We start from the raw sequence: 26,450 nt of genomic DNA, 5'->3' as shown, positions 1-26,450 counted from the left end.
TAGTGAGTACAAGTGAATGATTTAGTACAAATGACATTCGGAAATATTGTGGAAGAATGATCTCGTAATCACGAAACTTTTAAGTACCGAAGTGTGGTATCGTCTTCACTTGCCTTATCTGTCTCATAGGTAAATGTGGCAGCTTCTTTGGAAGTACTCTTCCTCCCTCCAGGGGTGGTATCTTTAACTGGTGGAGATCCACAAGGTAATGTATCAATTTCACTTGACGCTTACTTGTAGTTTCAGGCTTGGTCAAGCGCGATACAAACCATGTAGTAGGAGTCCCCCAAGTCGCCGAGCTAGGGGATCTGCTGAAAGAGGTGACAGACAAGGTAAGCAATCAGAGCTCCAAGCAATCAGTCCCAGATCAGAAGTTTGATTTCGAGTTCCGGCTGATTGTTATCCTTCTCCTTATCTTGCAGGTAGCATGAAGGATAAAGAGAAGAAAAGGAGAAAATGTGATATGAGATACTTTTGCTTTTGAAGAAGTAACTTTCCACAGGCTTATTCTTGAACTGGGCTGGAGGGTTTTCTTGTTTCCACCAGAGTATAAGGCCGACTGAAGAATTTGAGGGTCAAAACAAGTCCATCAAATCTAGAGTACGTTCGACCCTGCTGATATGGGATACTTTTGCTGTTGACAAAGTAGTGGATGTATCGGCACGTGTTCTGTTGCGCTTGTCTCCACATGCTTCCTTGTATCCTTCTCACTTGCCCTATTTGTTCCTCAGGCAGATGTGGTATCTTCTCGGGAAGCATAAGATGTTGAAGATGAGTACTCGAGAGCAATGGGGTTCCAGGCAGTCAGTTTCGGACTGGAAGCTTGATTCCAAGTGCTGACTGATTGCTCTCTTTCTCCTTGTCTTACAGGTAAGAACAAGGCCAAAGGAAAAGACAGGGAAAAAGCATGATATGGGATACTCTTGCTTTTAACCCTGATGATATGAGATATTCTTGCTCTAGTGTAGCTTGTTTGCAGAGGTATTCTCAGGGGGAAAGAAAGCTGAGTATTTCGAGAGGCTTCGTTGGGAGTACCCTCTCAGATATGAGGAAGGGTTGAGCATTTTTGCAGGTCTGCCTGTCCGTTGAGGATGGAGGTCGACATATATAGGAGTCTCCCTAACAAGGAGTAATACTATTCTTTTACCCTGCTTGGTCATAGCACGGTAGTGGGAGCTGCCAGCTTCACGTGTTTTAACTCTGTCAGAGCACTTTGAAAAAGTGGTCTGTGGTATCTGGAAAGCTGATGTTACGTGTGAAGATTACAGACAAGCTTTATCCAAGGAGATCTGGCTCTCGAAGTTGAGAAAGCGGTGTGAGGATTACAGACAAGTTTTATCTAAGGGGCTCTCGAAGTTGAGAAAGCGGTGCCTCTTCGGTTTTCGAACAAGCAATCCTGTTGGGGATCTGTCTCTCGAGATTCGGAGAACGGTGCCTCTTCGATTTTTGAGAAAGCAATCCTGCTAGGAGTCTGGCTCTCGAGATTCGGAGAGCGATGTCTCGTCGCTTTTTGAGAAAGTAATCATGTTGGGAGTCTGGCTCTCGAGATTCGGAGGACGGTGCCTCTTCGATCTTGAAGCAAGCAATCTTGTTGGGAGTGTTTTCTCGAATGTGAGTAAAGGTTAGGCCTGTTTGCTAGTCTACCTTGCCACGGAGCACAAAGGTTGACCCACAGGGACTTTCCAATTATCCAGCAATGGTCCTGTTCCTTTACCCTTGTGGGTAATAATATGGTAGCTAGACCTTCAAAATTTATGTGTCTAAACTTTGTTAGTGCTGTTTCTTTGCTATTCTTTTACCTTTCTTGGTCATAGCGATGTAATGGGAGCTGCAAGCTTCACGTGTCTAAACTTTGTCAGAGATTTTTGGCAAAGTTATCTGTGGTACCCGTGAGCTGATGTTGCGTGTGGAAAGTGAATGATTGAACAGTAACATTCACGTGCTTTCTACTTCACTAGAAATCTTCGATAGAATGCCCGTAATTTCCGCAAAGTTGAGTGTGCATGTGACAGGTGCTGACAAGGCTGAAAAAGCAGGTGCCTCTTCGATTTCTGAGATCGGCCCTCGTGGTCTCTGAGCAGCCCAGCTTTTGAGAAAGCAAGCGCCTCTTCGATTTCTGCGATCGACCTTCGTGGTCTTTGAGCAGCCCAGCTTTTGAGAAAGCAAACGCCTCTTCGATTCCTGAGATCGGCCCTCGTGGTCTCTTAGCAGCCCAGCTTTTGAGAAAGCAAACGCCTTTTCGATTTCTGAGCAGGCGCCTCTTCGATTTCTGAAGCTCCATCGAGTGCGGATTTTTATAGAGGCTGGTATTAAGTTCCAAAGCACACTTGAATCTCTACCAGTAGAAGCTCCCTTCTTGCATTTCTAAGATCTTGATTTGTCCGACCTCTTTTCTCTTCAACACCTTTGAAAATGTCTGGCCCCTCCGACCGTTGTTTTGACTTGAACCTTGTTAAAGAGGCAGCCACGCCTTCTCCAGACAACATATGGCGCCCATCCTTCTTATCCCCTACTGATCCTCTTACCATTGGGGATTCCATGATGAAGAATGATATGACCGTTGCGGTGGTGGCCAGGAACCTTCTCACTCCCAAAGATAACAAACTACTTTCCAAACGGTCTGATGAGTTGGCTGTTAAGGATTCTCTTGCTCTCAGTGTTCAGTGTGCAGGTTCTGTGTCTAATATGGCCCAACGCCTATTTGCTCGAACCCGCCAAGTTGAATCATTGGCGGCTGAAGTGATGAGTCTCAAACAGGAGATTAGAGGGCTCAAGCATGAGAATAAACAGTTGCACCGGCTCGCTCATGACCATGCTACAAACATGAAGAGGAAGCTTGACCAGATGAAGGAATCTGATGGTCAGATTTTACATGATCATTAGAGGTTTGTGGGTTTGTTGTTCCAAAGGCATTTATTGCCTTCGTCTTCTGGGGCTGTACCGCGTAATGAAGCTCCAAATGATCAACCTCCGATGCCTCGTCCTTCTAGGGTGTTGTCCAATACTGAGGCTCCGAATGATCCCCCTCCGGTGCCTTCTCTTTCTGGGGCTCTGCTGACTGCTGAGACTTCTCCTAAGCAACCTTTGTGAATGCTCCCTCTTGTTTGTTTATTTTGACTCGTGTATATGTACATATTTGTAACTTCTTAGAGATATCAATAAATAAGCTTTGTTTCATTTCAACGTATTGTGTTAAATACACCAAAGGCTTCTTCACTAAGTTCTTTGAATTTTTCTTTTGTTAAAGCTTGTATGTTGAAGCTTTGTGAGTGGAGCATGTAGGTTGAGGTAGTGTTCCCTTAATTTCCCGAGTGGGGAAAACTTCTCGATTGGAGACTTGAAAAATCCAAGTCACTGAGTCGGGTCGGCTATATGAATCTTAGAACGCCATTGTGCTCGATCATGTGTCATGTCCTCCGTTAGATCCAAGTATTCTAAGTCTTTTCTTAGAGTCTCTTCCAAAGTTTTCCTAGGTCTTCCTCTACCCCTTCGGCCCTGAACCTCTGTTCCGTAGTCGCATCTTCTAACCGGAGCGTCAGTAGGCCTTCTTTGTACATGTCCAAACCATCGTAACCGATTTTCTCTCAGTTTTCCTTCAATTTTGGCTACTCCTACTTTACCTCGGATATCCTCATTCCTAATCTTATCCTTTCTCGTGTGCCCACACATCCAACGAAGCATCCTCATCTCCGCTACACCCATTTTGTGTACGTGTTGGTGCTTCACCGCCCAACATTCTGTGCCATACAGCATCGCTGGCCTTATTGCCGCCCTATAAAATTTTCCCTTAAGCTTCAGTGGCATACGACGATCACACAACACGCCGGATGCACTCTTCCACTTCATCCATCCAGCTTGTATTCTATGGTTGAGATCTCCATCTAATTCTCCGTTCTTTTGCAAGATAGATCCTAGGTAGCGAAAACGGTCGCTCTTTGGTATTTCCTTATCTCCGATCCTCACCCCTAACTCATTTTGGCCTCCATTTGCACTGAACTTGCACTCCATATATTCTGTCTTTGATCGGCTTAGGCGAAGACCTTTAGATTCCAACACTTCTCTCCAAAGGTTAAGCTTCGCATTTACCCCATCCTGAGTTTCATCTATCAACACTATATCGTCTGCGAAAAGCATACACCAAGGAATATCATCTTGAATATGTCCTGTTAACTCATCCATTACCAACGCAAAAAGGTAAGGACTTAAGGATGAGCCTTGATGTAATCCTACAGTTATGGGGAAGCTTTCGGTTTGTCCTTCATGAGTTCTTACGGCAGTCTTTGCTCTTCATACATATCCTTTATAACTTGGATATATGCTACTCGTACTCATTTCTTCTCTAAAATCCTCCAAAGAATGTCTCTTGGGACCTTATCATACGCTTTTTCCAAATCTATAAAGACCATGTGTAAATCATTTTTCCCATCTCTATATCTTTCCATCAATCTTCGTAAGAGATAGATTGCCTCCATGGTTGAGCGCCCTGGCATGAACCCGAATTGGTTGTCCGAAACCCGTGTCTCTTGCCTCAATCTATGCTCAATGACTCTCTCCCAGAGCTTCATTGTATGACTCATTAGCTTAATACCCCTATAGTTCATGCAATTTTGTACGTCGCTCTTATTCTTGTAAATAGGCACCAAGGTGCTCTTTCGCCACTCGTTTGGCATCTTCTTCGTTTTCAAAATCCTATTGAAAATGTCAGTGAGCCATGCTATACCTGTCTCTCCCAAGGTTTTCCACACTTCAATCGATATATCGTCTGTGCCCACTGCTTTTCTATGCTTCATCTTCTTCAAAGCTACAACCACTTCTTCCTTCCTGATTCGACGATAAAAGGAGTAGTTTCTACACTCTTCTGAGTTACTCAACTCCCCTAAAGGAGTACTCCTTTCATGTCCTTCATTGAAAAGATTATGAAAATAACCTCTCCATCTGTCTTTGACCGCGTTCTCTGTAGCAAGAACCTTTCCATCCTCATCCTTGATGCACCTCACTTGGTTTAGGTCCCTTGTCTTCTTTTCCCTTGCTCGAGCTAGTTTATAGATATCCAACTCTCCTTCTTTGGTATCTAGTCGCTTATACATATCGTCATAAGCCGCTAACTTAGCTTCTCTCACAGCTTTCTTCGCCTCTTGCTTCGCTCTTCTATACCTTTCACCATTTTCATCGGTCCTATCCTTGTATAAGGCTTTACAACATTCCTTCTTAGCCTTCACCTTTGTTTGTACCTCCTCATTCCACCACCAAGATTCCTTTTGGTGTGGAGCAAAGCCCTTGGACTCTCCTAATACTTCTTTTGCTACTTTTCGGATACAACTAGCCATGGAATCCCACATTTGGCTAGCTTCCCCCTCTCTATCCCACACACACTGGGTGATTACTTGCTCTTTGAAAATGACTTGTTTTTCTCCTTTTAGATTCCACCATCTAGTCTTTGGGAACTTCCAAGTCTTTTTCTTTTTTCTCACTCTTTTGAAATGTACATCCATCACCAACAAGCGATGTTGATTAGCCAAGCTCTCCCTCGGTATAACTTTGCAATCCTTACAAGTTATACGATCCCCTTTCCTCATTAGAAGAAAATCTATTTGTGTTTTTGACGACCCACTCTTGTAGGTGATCACATGTTCTTCTCTCTTCTTAAAGAAGGTGTTGGCTAAGAAAAGGTCATATGCCATTGCAAAATCCAAGATAGCTTCCCCATCCTCATTTCTCTCCCCAAAACCATGGCCACCATGAAAATCTCCATAGTTGCCTTTCTCCCTGCCCACGTGTCCATTTAAATCTCCTCCTATAAATAACTTCTCCGTCTGAGCAATTCCTTGCACCAAGTCTCCAAGGTCTTCCCAAAATTTCTCCTTCGAACTCGTATCCAACCCTACTTGAGGTGCGTACGCACTAATCACATTGATGAGTTCTTTCCCTATTACAATCTTGATTGCCATGATTCTATCTCTTACCCTCTAACATCTACAACATCTTGTGTCAAGGTCTTGTCCACAATGATGCCAACACCGTTTCTCGTTCTATTTGTGCCCGAATACCAAAGCTTAAACCCTGAGTTTTCTAGATCCTTTGCCTTAAGACCAACCCACTTAGTTTCTTGTAGGCACATAATATTTATCCTTCTCCTCACCATAACTTCCACTACTTCCATAGATTTTCCCGTTAAGGTTCCTATATTCCACGTTCCTAAACGCATTCTACTCTCTTGAACTCTACCCTTCTGTCCTAGCTTCTTCACCATCCCCCGTCTAATAGGATCAAAGTACTTCTTTTGTGTGTCTTGTGTAAAGTTGATAGGAGCATATGCTCCCAAACAACTTTGAGTGGAGTCGTTCGAAAAGAAGTTTCTATGGCCCCCTTGCTCATTTAACACTGCATCCGGGTGCCGATGGAGATACAGCGACCCTTGCTCACTTATCATTGTGCTCGGGCCACACAGCGCGCCACTTACGGGTGACGTCCTAGCTTTAGTGCGATTTCGTTCTGGATTCATTGTCATAAGGATTCGACGTAACTGTGGAGTGCCAGTTGTCGACTACCTGACGCCCTCCCCCTCCTCCTTTATCCGGGCTTGGGACCGGCAATATAAGATAAACTTACATAGGTGGAGTTCACACAACACAACGATCACGCAATTTATTTACTTTTACTTGAATATTTAGTGATTCAACACAAAACTCGATAACGCCCAATAAAATTAGTCAGTTGCACCATTTCTCTAAAAAAATGTTAAAAAATTGTGCGCGCCAATTTACATTGATACATACATACGTACATACAAACGTTGTGTGTGTATATAATTATATATACACATATCTGATTGAAATGAAGCATAAATCAAAGCTTATTTTCTCCTTGTATTGCCAGTAAGGCAGAATCCAATAAGCAAATTGCAGAGCTGACATAAAGAAAAACTTGCGGGTCCTTACAGAGCTACCATTCTCAAATTGTTCAAGCAAAACTGCAACTCTAAAGCTTCAACTGAAAGCTTAACATTAAATTGAAAATTAGCTTTCCAGAAATTGGAGACGACGGAGATGGGAGAGGAGGGCTTGGATTTGTCCCTGTCGAATCCGCCTTGCGGAGAAGCCTCCATTGGCGGGGGTGCCGGATCTCTACGGCCTGTTTCTGAGCTCGCGATTCAGTGAGGTGCAGCAGCGGATTGAGAGATGGAGAAATGGAAGAAAGAGGGATTTGAGAAAAATAGAGGTGTGGATTTTTGGTTATTTAATTTTAATGGCAAAATAATGCTTATTGTTGCTCTCGCCTTCAAGCCAAGTGAAGGAATACCCAGCATTAAGTGGATTAAAATAAAATTAAATTAAAAAGCAAAGAAAATAAGAAAGTGGACCGAATGCATGCTTTTGGAAATGTCATTATTCGGCCTGGCCTGGCCCAATAATAAGATGGGTTGGTAGGGACGTTTTGGTCCTTTACCATAATGGGAACGATTTTACATTAAAAGTAAGAACATATCGTAACAGCACCGTTCGACTCAAGAAAAATAAACTAGATAGGTCTTCTTCTTCACTAAAAGTCTCCCTATGAAGCATACTCTAAAGTTGCCTTCTTCACTTTTTTTTCTTTGTTATTTCAATTTATGTTTTGGAAACTTAAAATCATGGAAATGACAATCTTTGCTCCGCCTTAACCAACTTTTGGGTGGACAAAATCCGGTCAAGTAGGGAGATTTTTAGGATCTTAGCGGCTAGCTACCCTCGCTTGCCGTAGTAAAATCTACCCATGTACTCGTCCAGATTAGTAGTTACATATTTTACATGAAAAATGAAACATTATTCGATCATATAAAATTAGTAGTTACATATTTCACATATAGAATACCACTAGAGGTTGTAGTTACAATACACGTGATAGGAGCATATTTATGCGACTTAGTTGGCTTGTTCTTGTGCATTTATGTCATGTTTCCTTAATTATTTTAATGTTTAAAGTCATTTTCATGTGTTTTCAGATTTTAAGGACAAAGTAGGCAAGAAGATGCATTTTGGAGCATTTTGGAGCAAAATGGAGCTTGGAATGCATGTCACATATTTGGAACCAAGGTTTGGACGAAATTGAAGACTTAAAGAGGCTAAGAATGTGAAGAATTAGTGTACAAAGGATCATGAATTCAGCCACAAAAGGACACACATCCTTGCCGTGCAATCCACATAGCATTCCCTTTGGATTCCCATGCATGCTTAATCATCCTTGTCCCCTAAAATATTTCTGATTTCATGCCCCAATACATTCAATTATCACACTCAATTGCTGCATACCTCTTGTTCCCTTCACCCATCTGATTTCACACAACTTTCACAACCATTCCATGCACCAATTGATGCTTCATCATCCACATTTGGGATCCAATGCCGTGTGCAACACATGTTGCTGCACCTTTGACTAATTTTTGAAACATTTCACCTCCCCTTTTCATTTCCATGCAATGAACACAATCATTCATGCTCCCTAGCTGAAATACCACTCCATTTTCATCCTTGGACCATTGCACACCACAAATTCACCCTTCTTGCTGTGCATTTCCCCTACTGCCTAATCTGATTCTCTAGGATTTTTGGGGCCTATATATACATGTTTACAACCCTTGGCAAAGGGTTGAACCTCCCATATTCATCATTCATGCAGAAAATTCGTCCATACTCACCTTCGGCAGCAAAACACCCCAAAAACACCATTTTAGTGCCCAGAAAACATAACAGCCACTCCACCTTATTCCACCCTCTTTGCCGAGTTTTCCACCACCCTCCAACCATCAACACTCCTCCACACTCACCCTAAACCTTTCTATATCATTCCTCATCCATTCTACACCATAAAACTACCCAAAACCTGTCCACAAACCAATCTGCCGCAAGCAAGGGAAAAAAGAATTCTTGGATGCACTTGCTGCCAAGTTGGAGCATTCTAGGTGTTTTCTTTCTTTGGATTTTAATGTCTAATTCATGTAATCTTTGTTTTGCTTTAAGTATGATTGGCTAATTTTGTTTTGGCTAAGGGTGTATTCAAAACCATGATTATATATGTGAAATAAGTTGATTACTTCCAGTTATCGTTGCATAAGTTGTGAATACAATTTGCTTAACCGTTGGATTTAGAACTTATTCTTGCATGTTGATTGAGAGTGCACACTTGATTTGCATGTTTGAATTTGGTGCTAGGATATAAATTTGTTTCACCTAATCGTTATGAATTTATATTCGCAAGTAGTGAAGGTCGCTAGTCACGATCGTGTTAAGTAGATTCCTGGCAAGAGTATCATGTTTTCCATAGTTACAAATGCCTTGTCGATGCTTATGATTTCCAAAGAACGTAATGATTCTAACTTGTGTCTTTATCATGCTGTTCATATAGAAAACTTGTTAGGAATAATTTGTTTGCGATGCATATTCATCCGATTCAATGATTCTAGGAAAATCTGAAGGTTAATTTAAGCGGACCTAATTAACTTGGAGTGTCGAGGTTCATAACTTATTCAATTGATAACTGGAAATCGATTTAGGTTGCATATATTTCATGTGTGGAGAAGAACCCCTTTGCCATTCCATCATCCATTGATTCTTCTTAACTTTGTATGACAATTTGTTTCTCTTACAATCTGCCATTTAAGTTTATTTTCGTCCAAATCAAATCCCCAATTATTTTGAATTCCTAGATTAATTGGAAAGTGTGTTGGTTTATGTTTTTAAGTGTTTTGGTACAAGTTAAAACCCAAATTCGTCCAATTTGATGCTTTGTGTTCAAAACTGCCCAGAAAGTGGTTTTTAGGCAGTTTTGAGTGTTTGGTTGCTTTTTTGATTCTTTTGGTTCGTTTTAGTGTTTTAGAGTTTAGTTTTGCATTCTTTGAGTCTAGTTTTGTATTTTTAAACTTTGTTTCACAGATTTGAGTCAATTTAGAGTGTTTTAGCAATCCCTCCTAATCCCCGGTTTAAGAACGATCCCTACTTATCCATACTACAATTGTCAACAAGAGGGTTAATTTGTGTGTTAACTTATTTTTCACATCAAATTTTGGCGCCGTTGCCGGGGATTAGCAACTTTGCTAATCTCTTGGATTGTTTTCTTTCGAATTTTTGTATTTTGTTTAAGTTTCTGTTGAAGTTGCTGATTTGTTTTGTTTTCTTTGTTTTTAGGTACTAGTGCATGACTCGAAGTTCCCGACCTGTTCGTGAGCATATTTTGGACTTTGACGACGACTTCGAGAGAACTTTGAGAAGAAGGAGGAACCAACAGCACAAGGAGGATCCCACGGCACAAGTGGGTGGAGAAGAGCAAGGTATAGCCATGGACAACCGTACGCTCAAGGAGCTTGCCGCCTCGGGTTTGGATAATGCCGCACCATTGTGTATCCAATATCCCATGGCTGCTCAAGGTAAAACCGAAGAGTTCGAGTTAAAGTCAAGTTTGCTCCACCACATTCCAAAGTTCCATGGGCTGTCCATGGAGGATCCGAACAAACATTTGAAAGAATTTGAAGTGGTGTGCTCAAGTATGACTCCGGTTACCGTTGACGGAAGTATTTTAAAGATGAAGGCTTTTCCATTCTCTTTAATGGACAAAGCCAAGGATTGGTTATACGAGTTGGCTCCTGGTACAGTTACATCTTGGGAGAGTATGAAGAGGGCGTTTCTGGAGAAGTTTTTCCCAACTTCTCGCATCATTCTTCTTCGTAAAAAAATAAGTGGAATTCAACAAGATGAAGGTGAGTCTTTTCCTACATATTATGAACGATTTAAATCACTTGTTGCTTCTTGTCCACAGCATCAGATGAAGGAGGAGTTGCTTTTGCAATACTTCTACGAAGGGCTCCTACCATTAGAACGTCAAATGCTCGATGCTTCGGCGGGTGGAGCATTGGTGGACAAAACGCCCATGGCTGCAAAAATCTTGATTGTTAATCGAGCATTGAACGCTCAACAATACGAGGGTGTAGGCCAAAGATGACCCCCACGGCAACAAGTGCATGAGGTAAGTTCCACTTCCAATATTCAATCTCAGTTAGCTAATCTTACTTCTCTTGTTTCACAGATGGCCGAGGGAATGAAGATTCAAGGACCCATGGTGTGTGGCGTATGTTCTATCCAAGGACATGCATCCGAAAAGTGTCCTCAACTCATTGAGAATGGTGGATGGGAGAGCGCTAATGCCATTAGGTTTCAAAGCCAAAATCAGCCAAGACATGATCCATATTCCAACATGTATAATCCGGGGTGGAGAGACCATCCAAACTTCAAATGGAGAGAGCCACAACAAGCCCAACCACAAGGAGGCTTTAGGCAACAACCATCGGGCTTCTACAACAAACCATACGCACCCCCTCAAGTCCAACCACAATCTGCCCCAAATACTTCAGGTAATGCTTTGGATAATGATACACTTGTTAAGTTACTAACCACTTTGACTAATGGGCAGGAAAATCAAAACAAAAGAGTGGACCAACTAGAGAAACAAATGGGGCAGATTGCCGAGGTTGTTGGGCAGATTAGAGACCAAGGAAGGCTTCCTAGTTCTACCATTCCAAACCCGAAGGGAGGCTTTGAAAGTTCAAAGGCCATACTCTTGAGAAGTGGAAAAGAGATTGGGGCAGGTTCTTCATAAAAAACAGTTCACAAAGAGGATGAAAAACTTCAATTTGAGGAGGAGAAAGCATGCCCACCCACGGCAAAGGTGGACACACCTATGCCGCAAGCCCCCATGGCTCCAAATCTGTCCAATTCATCCAATAAAGGTAAGAATGTGTCAAATCCAGTTTCTACTAATGTTGTGCCTTCGAATGCTCATTTTCCTAGCAGGTTTGTGCAAACAAAGAAGGAAGAAGCTGAAAAGGACATCCTTGAGACACTTAGGAAAGTTCAAGTCAACATACCCTTGTTGGATGCCATTAAGCAAGTCCCGAGATACGCTAAGTTTTTAAATGAGCTATGCACCACTAGGAAGAGGATTTCAACTAAGGAAGTGGTAAAGGTAGGTGAGAATGTCTCCGCCATCTTGCAACGCAAACTACCCCCTAAATGCAAAGATCCGGGTAGCTTTACAATTCCGTGCGTCATTGGTAACACCCCTTTCAAATCTGCCATGCTAGATTTAGGAGCCTCTATAAATGTTATGCCATACTCCATTTATGTATCCATGAACTTAGGTGAGTTGAAACATGATGGTGTAATCATACAATTGGCTGATAGATCTAACGCTTATCTAAATGGAGTGTTGGAAGACGTTTTGGTGCAGGTTGATCATTTAGTCTTCCCAGCAGATTTTTATGTGCTCGAAATGGATGAATCAGATCATGCTCCTTCATTGCCCATCCTCCTTGGAAGGCCATTCATGAAGACGGCCCAGACGAAGATTGACGTGTATAGTGGAACGTTGTCCATGGAATTTGATGGGGAAGTTGTTAATTTTAATCTTTCTGATTCCATTAAGTACCCTAGTGAGGACCATTCATGTTTCTCTATTGATATAATTGACTCTTTGGCGCAGGGATATCTTGAAGATTTGAATGACGATGCGCTTGAAAAAGTCATTACACGAGGAATGGAACTCACAACCAAGGGGGCAGATTCTAGTGTAACCCACGGCATACATGGACTAGGCCATGTCGTGCCTCCTAGTGATGAAACTTTTGAGTTGGTTGCTGCCCTTGAGTCACTACCTAAGCATGGTGGTAAGTCTCCTAACTTTAATTTCATTCCAATTTCGACTAACAAGTTGCTTCCATCCATCGTTCAGGCACCCATACTTGATCTCAAACCCCTACCAAGCCATTTGAAGTACATCTTTTTGGGGGAAAACGAGACACTACTTGCCATCATCTCCTCATCCCTCACGGTACAAGAGGAGGAGAAGCTAGTGCGTGTGTTGAAGGAATTCAAATCTACCCTAGGATGGACATTGGCCGATATTAAAGGTATAAGCCCTACGACTTGTATGCATCACATATTTCTTGAGGAGGGGGCCAAACCAACTAGAGAGGCTCAACGCCGTCTTAACCCTCCGATGATGGAAGTTATGAAAAAGGAGATAATCAAACTTCTAGATTGTGGGGTGATTTATCCCATCTCCGATAACCGTTGGGTTTCACCTATCTAATGTGTACCCAAGAAATCTGGAGTGACGGTTGTGGAGAATGCGGAGAATGAGCTTGTGCCCACCCGAATTCAAACCGGTTGGCGAGTGTGCATTGATTATAGGAAGCTAAACTCAACCACAAGGAAAGATCACTTCCCATTGCCATTCCTAGATCAAATGCTCGAAAGGTTAGCCGGTCATTCCTTTTATTGCTTTCTTGATGGATACTCCGGTTATAATCAAATTGTTATTGCCCCGGATGATCAAGAAAAGACCACTTTTACTTGTCCCTTTGGAACGTTTGCATATCGACGCATGCCATTCGGTTTGTGCAATGCTCCTGCCACGTTTCAAAGGTGTATGGTTAGCATCTTTTCTGATTATGTTGAGAGAATTATTGAGATATTCATGGATGATTTTAGTGTGTTTGGTAATTCATTTGATAATTGCTTGGATAATCTCACTTTAATCTTGAAACGTTGTGTTGAAACAAACCTTGTGTTAAATTGGGAGAAATGCCATTTTATGGTTTAACAAGGTATTGTTTTGGGTCATATTATCTCTGAACGTGGAATTGAAGTTGATAAGTCTAAAATAGATCTTGTACGCTACTTACCCTCTCCCACTTCTATGAGACAGGTTCGTTCTTTCCTTGGTCATGCAGGATTCTATAGACGGTTTATCAAGGATTTTTCCAAGATTGCACAACCCCTATGCCGTCTCCTACAAAAGGATGTGTCATTTGAGTTCAACGAGGCATGTGAGAAGGCATTCAAGCATCTCAAGGACCTCCTCACCACGGCACCCATCATAACTCCCCCGGATTGGTCCATTCCCTTTGAATTGATGTGTGATGCATCGGATTATGCACTTGGCGCTGTTTTGGGTCAAAGAAAAAATAAACAGCCACATGTTATTTATTATGCTTCACGCACTTTGAATGATGCTCAGTTGAATTATTCTACAACCGAAAAAGAACTTTTGGCGGTTGTATTTGCTTTAGATAAATTTAGATCATATCTAATTGGTACTAAAGTTATTGTTTTCACTGATCATGCAGCCTTGAAGTACTTGTTCACCAAGAAAGAAGCTAAACCTAGACTCATTTGTTGGATGCTTCTACTTCAAGAGTTTGACATCGAAATCAAGGACAAGAAGGGGAGTGATAATGTTGTTGCCGACCACCTAAGCAGGTTGGTGCGTGAAGAAGAGGATCTTCCCATCTCCGAAACATTTCCGGATGAACAACTCTTGTCCGTTCAGGTAAGTGCTCCTTGGTACGCAGATTTGGTGAATTATTTGGTGACTAAACAAGTTCCTAGCACCCTAAACAAATTCCAACGTGATAAACTTAAAAAGGATGCTAGATTTTATGTTTGGGATGACCCATACTTGTGGAAATATTGTTCAGATCAGGTTATAAGAAGATGTGTGCATGAATCAGATTTTCACTCAATTTTAAGTTTTTGTCACACATATGCATGTGGGGGTCACTTTGGCACCCAAAGGACAGCTTTTAAGGTTCTTGAATGTGGTTTTTATTGGCCTACTTTGTTTAAAGATGCTAGAACCTTTTGTTTAACATGTGATCGATGCCAAAGGACAGGTAATATTGGCCAAAAAGATCAAATGCCGCAGGTACCCATCTTTGTTGTTGAAATCTTTGATGTTTGGGGTATCGATTTTATGGGTCCTTTTCCTTCATCTTTTGGTTTCACTTACATATTACTTGTCGTTGATTATGTTTCCAAGTGGGTGGAAGCGAAAGCCACTCGAACTAACGATTCTAAAGTTGTGGCAGATTTTGTGAAAACTAATATCTTTTCTAGGTTTGGGATGCCTAGGGTGCTAATTAGTGATGGCGGGTCTCATTTTTGCAACCGTACCATTGAGGCATTACTAAAGAAGTACCATGTGACGCATAAGGTCTCCACACCTTACCACCCCCAAACTAATGGCCAAGCCGAAGTGTCGAATCGTGAGATCAAACAGATTTTGGAGAAGACCGTTGGGCCAAATAGAAAAGATTGGAGCTTACGGTTGGATGATGCATTATGGGCGTATCGAACGGCTTACAAAACCCCCATTGGTATGTCTCATTTTCTACTTGTGTATGGCAAGCCTTGCCATCTTCCCGTGGAATTAGAACATAAAGCTCATTGGGCCATCAAGACCTTCAATTTGAATGTGGACCAAGCTGGAATTCATCGAAAGCTTCAATTGAGTGAACTTGATGAGATAAGGCATGAAGCTTATGAGAATGCTAGAATTTACAAAGAGAAGACCACGGCATTCCATGATAAGATGTTTCGAGGCAAGACTTTCGAAATTGGGCAGAAAGTGTTGTTGTTCAATTCCCGTTTTCGTCTATTCCCTGGTAAGTTACGTTCCAAGTGGGTTGGCCCGTTTGTTGTTACTAATCTTTTTGTGCATGGTGCAGTCCAAATTAAGAGCTTGAGAACCGGGCAAGAATTCAAGGTGAATGGACATCGCTTGAAGCCGTACTACGAGCACTTTGTGGAGCATGTTGTGGAGGAGATCCCACTGCATGCCATGGGTTCCCATGAAGGTTGATCAATGTGGCATCGTCCGGCTGGAAGACGTTAAAGCAAGCGCTTCAAGGGAGGCAAACCATTTATTTTGCTTGATTGTTAATATTTTTGCTTGTTTAATTATTTTTGGGGTATGACTTTCTATTTTGAAACATTAACAAATATGCAAAGGATTTTAACATTAAACTTCATGGAAATGAACAGGAAACTGGGAAATAAAGAAACACAGCATAAGACAAGAGGGAGCCTTCACAATGGTTGCTTGGGAGAAGTCTCAGTAGTCGGCGGAATCTCAGCAGTCGGTGGAGCCACAGATGGAGGAGGTACCGGAGGTTGATCATTTGGAGCTTCACTACGCGATACAGCCTTAGAAGATGACGGCAAATGCTGTTGGAACAAACCTACAAACCTCCGATGATCAAGTAAAATCTGACCATCAGATTCATGCAGCTGGTCAATTTTCCTCTTCATGTTTGTGGCATAATTGTGTGCAAGCTTGTGCAATTGTTTATTTTCATGCTTGAGTTCTCTAATCTCCTCTTTGAGACTAAGTATTTCAGCCGCCAACGATTCAACGTGACGGGTTCGAGCAAATAGGCTTTGGGCCATGTTGGACACAGAACCCGCACACTGCACACTAAGAGCCAGAGACTCCTTAACCGCCAACTCATCAGACCGTCTAGCGAGCAGTCTGTTATCTCTGGGGGTGACAAGGTTCTGGGCCACCACCACAGCGGTCATGTCATTTTTCATCACCGAATCCCCAACTATAAGAGGACCAGTAGGGGATATGAAGGACGGACGCCATATGTTGTCTGGAGAAGGAGGGGCTGCTTCTTCACCATGGTTCAAGTCAAAACGACGATCGGAAGGGCCAGACATATTTAAGAGGTTTTGGAGAAAGAAGAGATGGGCTAAATTCAGAGGTTAGAAGTGCAAAGGGGAGTTTTACAAGCGGAATTTCAATGCACTTTGAAATGAGCTACGCACCTCTATAAAAATCAACATGTGATGGGATTTCAAGAGATTGAAGAGGCGCCAGAGTTCTCAAAAGTTGGGCTTGCTCACAAACCACCAATTCCAGATATCGAAGAGTGTCAGCTTTCTCAGCCTCGTCAGCACCTGTCACACACAAACTCAGCTTTGCGAAAATCACGGGCAGTCTGTCGAAGCGCCGATTCCAACCATGTGTCTCTCTCAGCCTCGTCAGCACTTGTCACATGCAATCTCTGCCCTCAACGAAGCTCAGAACTCGAAGCGTAAATTCCGGATATTAAAAAGGCATCTGCTTTATCGAGACGTGTCAGCATCTGTCAAATTGCACATCTGCGTTGCGTAAATCACGCACAATCTGTCGAAAAATTTCTGGAGAAGCGGAATGCACGTGAAAACTACTGTTAAATTATCCCAGGCTTGCCGACACGAGTAATGGAACAATGCCTTCCCAGCCATTAAGAAAATTCTATAAATGTTGAACTTCAAAGTGAAGCAGTCTCACCCAATTTTCAGCCTCACTTAACCTTTCATCCTCTCTGAAATGGCTTTCCAACAAACCCTCTCGAGTCACTCTGTATTTCTCATCCCCTGGGATACCCCCGCAAACAACCCATCCAGAGCACAAGTATTTCATATCATAAAGGTTGAGATCACGAGTATCTCATATCATGCTTTCTCCCTGTCCTTTCTCCAGCCAGCACTTGCTCTCGAGTACTCATCATCTTGTGTTTCCTCTTCGTCTCTCACGTATAAGGGAAGTGAAGATGATACCTCGAAGCATGTGGAGACAACGTGCTGATTCATCCTCAACTAGGGACAAGGAGAAAGAAAGCAAGAGGTGGGCACTTGGAAAGATTGAAGAAAGAAACAGACCAACACCTTTACCTCGTGCCTGCCCGTCGTGCAGAAGAAACAAGCAGAGAAGAATGCAGCTTGCACAATCAACCCAGCAGAAGGAGTCTGAGATGAAGAACTAGAGAAGCTGCCACATCTGCTTGGAGAACAAATAAGGAATTGCAACATCGCCAAAGAGCAAAGCTTCGCCGTACAATTCCAATCCAGTTCAAGATCAAAGCTGTGGAAAGTCAACAAGATCAACTATCTCCAAAACCAGATTTGCGTTCTTAAACTTTACTCTGTCTGGTTTTTACTTTGCCATATTTGTCATGTTTATTTGTCGTTTGTTATTTGCTTGTTTTTGGTGTGAGTATATGCTTGAAACATTGAGGACAATGTTCGATTTAAGTGTGGGGGAATTGGTAACTATTGTTTTGCATGAAAATTTGTAGAAAATGATCACCCATTACTTCTAGTGTTGTTCCTTGCTGTTTAGTGTTTTTAAGCTGTTTTGGAGTGTTTCAGTATGTTTTGACATAAAAATCTAAAAATAATTTGTAGAAAATGATCACCCATTACTTCTAGTGTTGTTCCTTGCTGTTTAAGTGTTTTTAAGCTGTTTTGGAGTGTTTCAGTATGTTTTGACATAAAAATCTAAAAATCTCATAAAAATTTGAAAAATTGTTTTGAAAAACTGAAAAAGAGTTGTTTTTGTTTGTTTATTTTGTGTCTTAGGGTACCTTCCAACACAATGATGAGGATTTGGTTTTTAATTACATGACTGTTAAAGAGAATTATAAACATGGATGAAAGTTTGATATGCTCTTTGGTTTATACTTGGTTGTAGTTATAATTTATGAATTCACATGCAATCATAAAGGAAAAATTAGTTTTTGTAACATGCTTGAAGAAAGGAACTCAAACAAACGCTACAACCTTGTGAGACTTGAGCCTAAACGTTATTTGGAGAGTTGATAATCTGTGCATTATTGTTTTCTAAAGTCGTTGCATGATCTCATTTTTTTTGCTTGGTTACTACTTAGAAAGCGTTTCATCATTTAGTTCCAAATGCTAGAACTCATGCCCATTTCATTCAAAGCATGATATTGATTTGCATAACACATATTCAAGATAAAGTTGTGTAGTTACCACCACCAAAGCCAAATTGCCTTGTATCCTACTTCATCATTTGTTTAAGTTAACCCCATTGAGCCTTGTTAGCCTACGTTCTTTGTTAACCCACGTTATCCTCACCTAGCCTAGATTAGGACCATCCATACCCTTGTTCTTAAAGCATAGTAAAGCATGATTCAAATTGAATTCCTTGTAATTATGTATGGCAGAAAATAAGTGTGGGGGAAGTGTTTCTCATGTAAGTAGTGTGCCATAGGCACGGGTGGAAAGAAAAAAAAAAAAAAAAAAAGAGAAAAAAAAAAAAAAGAGTTGAATTTGACCCTAAGAGTTGCTTAAATCTTTCCCTTACGTCTAAAAGTTGATTTCTGCAATCTAAGTGAATTCTAAGTTCAAGTTCATTATTTTATTTGCTATTGCTTTAAGAACGTTTGTTTTCCCTTACCTTCATTTGTTAGCCAACACCCCAAGCCCCGTTACAACCCTTGACTTCAATCTTGAGTGTTATGTGTTTCAATTTGTGGAGTTTGAATTTGGTATGAGCATATGGTGTCACTGGTTCTCGCATCTAAGTAGTAGCATTCCATTCATGAGATCATATCTTAACATGCTTATTAACTCCAGAAATTGCGTTCTTTGTTATACATATATGTGAGCGTTCGTTTCCATATCTACATCAATCTTCTCACATATAACTAGTATAGGGTGTGTAGTTAGAAAATCTAAGTGAAAATTGAGTGCATATCTTGTAAGGAATTGAGTGATTTCTCTAAGGCATGTTACTACATCAAAAACATTGTTTTAATTGATTAACGTGAACAAGTAAGTAGTGACTATGATTAAGTATGTGCTTAAGTGTAGAGATGACTCAAATCTGTGGGGATGATAATCTTTAACATGTCATGTGCATTGGAAATCCCTGAGGCAAATGTTGGAAGGTTTAGGTTGTGTTGTATTCGTTTCGTTTCGTTTTATTTCTTTGTTTGCTCGAGGACTAGCAAAAGCTAAGTGTGGGGGAATTTGATAGGAGCATATTTATGCGACTTAGTTGGCTTGTTCTTGTGCATTTATGTCGTGTTTCCTTAGTTATTTTAATGTTTAAAGTCATTTTCATGTGTTTTCAGATTTTAAGGACAAAGTAGGCAAGAAGATGCATTTTGGAGCATTTTGGAGCAAAATGGAGCTTGGAATGCATGTCACATATTTGGAACCAAGGTTTGGACGAAATTGAAGACTTAAAGAGGCTAAGAATGTGAAGAATTAGTGTACAAAGGATCATGAATTCAGCCACAAAAGGACACACATCCTTGCCGTGCAATCCACATAGCATTCCCTTTGGATTCCCATGCATGCTTAATCATCCTTGTCCCCTAAAATATTTCTGATTTCATGCCCCAATACACTCAATTATCACACTCAATTGCTGCATACCTCTTGTTCCCTTCACCCATCTGATTTCACACAACTTTCACAACCATTCCATGCACCAATTGATGCTCCATCATCCACATTTGGGATCCAATGCCGTGTGCAACACATGTTGCTGCACCTTTGACTAATTTCTGAAACATTTCACCTCCCCTTTTCATTTCCATGCAATGAACACAATCATTCATGCTCTCTAGCTGAAATACCACTCCATTTTACCCTCCATACTTTGCATCATTGCTCCATTTTCATCCTTGGACCATTGCACACCACAAATTCACCCTCCTTGCTGTGCATTTCCCCCACTGCCTAATCTGATTCTCTAGGGTTTTTGGGGCCTATATATACATGTTTACAACCCTTGGCAAAGGGTTGAACCTCCCATATTCATCATTCATGCAGAAAATTCGTCCATACTCACCTTAGGCAGCAAAACACCCCAAAAACACCATTTTAGTGCCCAGAAAACATAACAGCCACTCCACCTTATTCCACCCTCTTTGCCGAGTTTTCCACCACCCTCCAACCATCAAACACTCCTCCACACTCACCCTAAACCTTTCTATATCATTCCTCATCCATTCTACACCATAAAACTACCCAAAACCTGTCCACAAACCAATCTGCCGCAAGCAAGGGAAAGGAGAATTCTTGGATGCACTTGCTGCCAAGTTGGAGCATTCTAGGTGTTTTCTTTCTTTGGATTTTAATGTCTAATTCATGTAATCTTTGTTTTGCTTTAAGTATGATTGGCTAATTTTGTTTTGGCTAAGGGTGTATTCAAAACCATGATTATATATGTGAAATAAGTTGATTACTTCCAGTTATCGTTGCATAAGTTGTGAATACAATTTGCTTAACCATTGGATTTAGAACTTATTCTTGCATGTTGATTGAGAGTGCACGCTTGATTTGCATGTTTGAATTTGGTGATAGGATATAAATTTGTTTCACCTAATCGTTATGAATTTATATTCGCAAGTAGTGAAGGTCGCTAGTCACGATCGTGTTAAGTAGATTCCTGGCAAGAGTATCATGTTTTCCATAGTTACAAATGCCTTGTCGATGCTTATGATTTCCAAAGAATGTAATGATTCTAACTTGTGTCTTTATCATGCTGTTCATATAGAGAACTTGTTAGGAATAATTTGTTTGCGATGCATATTCATCCGATTCAATGATTCTTGGGAAATCTGAAGGTTAATTTAAGCGGACCTAATTAACTTGGAGTGTCGAGGTTCATAACTTATTCAATTGATAACTGGAAATCGATTTAGGTTGCATATATTTCATGTGTGGAGAAGAACCCCTTAGCCATTCCATCATCCATTGATTCTTCATAACTTTGTATTACAATCTGTTTCTCTTACAATCTGCCATTTAAGTTTATTTTCGTCCAAATCAAATCCCCAATTATTTTGAATTCCTAGATTAATTGGAAAGTGTGTTGGTTTATGTTTTTAAGTGTTTTGGTACAAGTTAAAACCCAAATTCGTCCAATTTGATGCTTTGTGTTCAAAACTGCCCAGAAAGTGGTTTTTAGGCAGTTTTGAGTGTTTGGTTGCTGTTTTGATTATTTTGGTTCGTTTTAGTGTTTTAGAGTTTAGTTTTGCATTCTTTGAGTCTAGTTTCGTATTTTTAAACTTTGTTTCACAGATTTGAGTCAGTTTAGAGTGTTTTAGCAATCCCTCCTAATCCCCGGTTTAAGAACAATCCCTACTTATCCATACTACAATTGTCAACAAGAGGGTTAATTTGTGTGTTAACTTATTTTTCACATCAACACGAAGTGTAACTTTAGCCATAGCTTTCTTGTATTACAAGTCACCTGTTATTTATCAATTTATGGTTTAATTTTACAAGCTATCTAGATGAAAGATCTCATGTTTTGCTTCTCTAGTTCTCCTTTAGGTTGAATGCGAAGTATTATTTTACGGAGATTTTATCCAAACTACAAGTCTTCCTTGCCGATAGATTCTTGCAAGTGAACCAAATAGTTTGAGAGCAAGTAGCTGATGGTTCCGCCTTGATCTTGTTCGCAGAAACTATGGATCTATTTGCTTTTGCAGATTTCGACTTAGGGAGCTTGTCAAGGAGGTCATAAAACAAGATTACGATGAGGAATGCGTTAGGGGACAGGTCAGCTTATGCCCCCATAGTTACGAAAGTGAGGAAGGGGCTTGAATTGTAGAGAGAGTATGGAGAGATTCAATACATAACCAGATGACAGAAAGGTGAGATCATGTCTGCGTTTGGGCACACGCAGGTACCAAAGTTTCACAATGCTGTTGGGAGGCTTGTCACCCTAGTTAAATTATCAGGTTGAGGACCTTTAGATTGTGAGATGTTCTTGTTTTCAGTATGAACGAGTTCGATGCTATGTCTCAACATGAAGAAGTGTTTTTTTATTTTTTATTTTTTTATTTTTTTGTGAATTTCTGGAAATTCATGCATACAAAGCCATACATACAATTGGCTCGGTGGGAAAAAGTGAGCACGAGACAAGCTGTAAACTTGAGCCTAACAGAACACCTAAATTAAACGAATCATAAGGGTTTTTCCTCGTTACCGGAAAAAAAAACATGGATACAAGAGAACTACATACAATTGGCTTAGTTAGTTGTGAACTTGGAAACCAACCATAGAGGGAGAGACTATAACCTTACTCCTCTTGGAACTTGCAAGTTTCAACTCTCAACGTGTAACAATTAAGCATTCTTTAAACAGAAGAAAGATGCCTATATGGCAATCCAAATGAATAAGAGACTTCTTACTCCGATATCTTCAAATATGTTCGGCACGACATTCCGAAAATCCATGAGATCGCAAAGTTATGGACGGAAAGATTTCATCAAATCTAGCAATCAAATAGGAGGTTGAAGACAAAATGTTGTCATTAAATCGGAACTATTTGAAGTCAATTTCTTGCCTAAATATTGAGACACGAGGTAAAATGCTATATAATCTTGCATTATTTCTTATATACATCAATCCAGTTGTTTGTATTCAAGTTACAATCTAAAGAACGAACAAATACGATGAAAGCAAAAAAAAAAAAAAAAAAAAAATAGAAAGTTACACAAATTCGAAATTTCCTCAAAACATCAAAAAACAGAAACTGGTTATATGAGGGTCGTCGATTTTCAGTTGTTGGAATGTTTGATGATCCTCTGCAGAACCACAGTCCTTGCTCTTCGAATGTCACGGCTGCAGATATCAGCTTCAGTTCCCAAATCCTCTACATTCTTCATAAATACTCCCAACTTCTTCTTAATCTCCTCTATCGCAACTTTCACAGCTTCTTCGTCAATGGCAAAGCTTGCATTGTGCAAGAGGGACTCGATATCAATTTCCAATCGATCAATGAGAACCCGAATGTTGTCCAAGTCCTTAATGGCAACATAAGTTCCTACTTGCATTGAACTAATCACTTCCTTTTGACCCCTCAAAGCATTTTCATAGTTTTTCCACAAAGAGTCAATCCAATTCCCCATTGAGCCTACTGGGATAGAACTAGCCGCAGCTAGAGCTGCTGCAACCGGCGGAGCAGCCATGGCTGCCGCCACAACAGAACAAATCAACACAGCAGCAAATGTAGCAACAAATATCATACCCGTGACCTTCCTCCAAGCATTAATACATTTGAGCTTCTTATCGAGCTTGTTCTTTCGCATTTGCAACTTCTCGAGCATTAGTATTTGCTGCTTATAAATAGATTGAAATATCTGAAAGAACTCTTCAGTAAAGGGATCACCTATCGCCTTGAAATTCTTCAACTCCTCCAAAGTCCTTGTGTATTGACCGCCTCCCATTTCGGTTTCTTCCTCAAATCGCTGAAGCACTACGAGAATAAGCAACTGGCTATCGCGAGCTCGCTTCAAGCACTTCTCCAACGCAGTACAGAAATCCAAAGTCTGCAAGCTGTTCTCAAAATACTCATCAACGAGCTCGAACAACTCCTGATTTTTCCATATGTCTTTCTTGCACTCCAAGATAACTTTCACAACTTCCTGATTCATCTCCAACAGGCATCCTGTCACCTCCTTCAGCGAATCCAACGAGAGGGCTCGGACTTCGACTCCTGCCGCGATTGTGCTGATGACATGATTGGTTCGGGTTTGGAGATTCGTGTCGAAGGACTGCAAGTCTGCATCGAGCTTGCAAGCTGCCTCGTAAGAACTCAATTGATCAGTTGTGTACTGCAAATTTGTATGAAGATTGGTTGCAGAGGATGATGTTTCAGCGCTCTTCTTGCTCATATGGCTTCCCATGGCTTCAATCTAGATCTAAACAACCAAAAACCATGAAAATCTTCCCCAAATCAATTTCCAGCCCCAGATTTCTGCCAAAATAATAAGGAATTGCAGATCCTAAACCGAACCCACTTGGCCAAATCCAATGAATTTAAACCCTTTATACAAAAAAATCAACCTTGAAAGACTTCACCTCCACAAATCAGAGTGTAAAAGCATTAAAAGCAGCAAACCTTGTGAGCTTTTTCCAACCGACCACAATAAACAAGAGCAACCGAGAACAAATAAAGCAAATCGATAAAATAGATGATGGGTTTTGATCAAATAAAGGGAAAATAATGGTGTATGAGAGATGAATGAGGAAGTTTAAAGAGAAAGAGGAGATTTTAATGGGAAAGAAAATATGGGGTTTGGGTTTTTGAGATTTAAGATTTTGGGAATAACTTGCACGCATGAGGGAGAAACGAGTGAAATAGGCATGGAAAATGCGGGAAGCAATGTCCCTTCTCTCTCTCTCTGTTTCTCTCTCTAAGAAACACTATTAGGCTGCATTTATCTTTAACTTTCTCTCTCCAAAAACCAATATCTGTGAGGGTGTTTTGTGTTTGTGGCTGAGTTTACAGTTTTAACGCGCAAAGCAACGGTTACCGCCTGACCCTGAATATGTTGAAGGGCTGGGGGTGGCGGAAGAAGCTTCAGACCAAAGGCTTTGGCTTTTTGGTCTACTTTTCTTATGGCAAGCCAAAACAGTGCAGAACAAGTCAAGCGCTACAAATTTGAGGAGAAGAACGACGGTCTCTTCCTCTTGGACCAAGGAACAAGGTAAAGATTTTGAGCTGGGTTTGTAGAGTTTACAGAATTACTGAAATACCCTCATACTGAAAATAAACTTTTTAGTCACTTAAAACCAAGTGTTTTAAAATTTTTAAAAAGTTTATAACATGTATTTAATTAGAATTTAATTTTAAAAAATTTGAAAAAGTTGAGGAATTAGAGGGAATTTAAGAGATTTCGTAGTTATTTTGAGCATCCACAAATCTCATTTTTTATCATGAGATTTTTAGGGAATTGAATCAAAATTTTATATGAATCTCTACAAATCAATTAAACTCCATAAAAATCCATAGGTTTATAAATTCATTAAAATCTCTCAACTTCCCAATTGAATAAGTTGGGATTTCGAATCTCACTGTCAATAGTTTCTTTTGTCCTAAAAGAAATTTATAATAACACTTTGGTTTACATATTTCAAATTAATGTCATGCTTATCTACTTTTCCTTTTTGTTATTTCACTTTATGTGTGACAACCCGTTTCAAATTTTATTATTTTATAAATCTTAAAATGTGAAATTTATGAGAATACTCTAGAGGCGAGGGTATTGATTTTCGTTGATCGTTAGTTCATGACGCTTATGAACTATTACCTTACCGTATTTCAAAAGTACGTGGGTAAGGATTGTTATTTATTATCTTATTCATTTCTTATTATTATATTTTTTTTATGTCAAGGGTTGTGGGAGAAAATAGAAGAAGAAAGAGAAAGGGGAATGGCTGCCTGATGGCAGCAAAAGAGATGGAGAGGAAGGAGATGGGCACTGCCCAATCAGAAATGAGGAGAGAGGGAGAGTGACGAATGGAAGAGAATAACCAGGAGGGAAAGGAGAAAAGAAGAAAATGAGGGAACCCAAACGGGTCTTCCTTGACCTGTGCAACTCGTTTCCTCAAACCGGTGACTCCTCGTCTTTTCTCGTCCAATTTTTCGACGAATTGGACCTATAAACTGCTCCCAATCATCACCTTGGCCCTTTCTCTTCTTGTTCCACAAAAAATTAGAGGGAATTTGATAGTATTTTAGTACAAAAACAGTAATGGGTGTCGTGGGAGACCTTGCCCAAAATCCATCAATTGTGAAACCATCTCCTTCAATTACCACCATTAGAACACTCCTCTAGAACCCAAGAACAAAGCCCAGGCAATGGTCGAGGCGTCAAAGTGAGTATGGAGGTCGAATTGAAGCACACCATTTTCTAGGGTTCCAGCGGGTTTGAACAAAATTGGAGCTTTTCCCGGCCAAATCAAACTTGGTCTCAGGTATAAAGTTTACTCTACTCATTGAGATCTTAATTCCTGTAAATTTTGGTAATTTTTGGAAATAGT

General features: G+C 40.6%; 2 protein-coding genes across 2 annotated transcripts in view; both read right to left on the bottom strand.

Annotated features, from left to right (window-relative positions):
- Window positions 1–2,652: 2,652 nt before the first annotated feature.
- Window positions 2,653–26,450, bottom strand: part of LOC126623460 (uncharacterized) — a 32,050-nt gene continuing 8,252 nt past the window's right edge. The window contains exon 2 of the mRNA XM_050292373.1: window positions 2,653–4,625. Within this exon, the coding sequence (XP_050148330.1) occupies window positions 3,352–4,179 (828 nt within the window). The 5' untranslated portion in view covers window positions 4,180–4,625 and the 3' untranslated portion in view covers window positions 2,653–3,351. The remainder of the gene's footprint in view (window positions 4,626–26,450) is intronic.
- Window positions 22,989–25,065, bottom strand: LOC126623458 (UPF0496 protein At4g34320-like). The gene has a single exon (XM_050292372.1). It carries the CDS (start codon window positions 24,308–24,310, stop codon window positions 23,183–23,185), a length of 1,128 nt encoding a protein of 375 aa, XP_050148329.1. The 5' UTR covers window positions 24,311–25,065; the 3' UTR covers window positions 22,989–23,182.

Source organism: Malus sylvestris, chromosome 5 (genome assembly GCF_916048215.2).
Source record: "Malus sylvestris chromosome 5, drMalSylv7.2, whole genome shotgun sequence".
In the NCBI taxonomy this organism is placed as follows: domain Eukaryota; kingdom Viridiplantae; phylum Streptophyta; class Magnoliopsida; order Rosales; family Rosaceae; genus Malus; species Malus sylvestris.
Note: the sequence above shows the minus strand (reverse complement) of the source record. Positions and strands in the feature narration are given on the sequence as shown.

What these genes read in the sequence shown, in the direction of transcription:
- LOC126623458 (XM_050292372.1), bottom strand. Translation starts at nt 24,310, where the DNA reads ATGGGAAGCCATATGAGCAAGAAGAGCGCTGAAACATCATCCTCTGCA.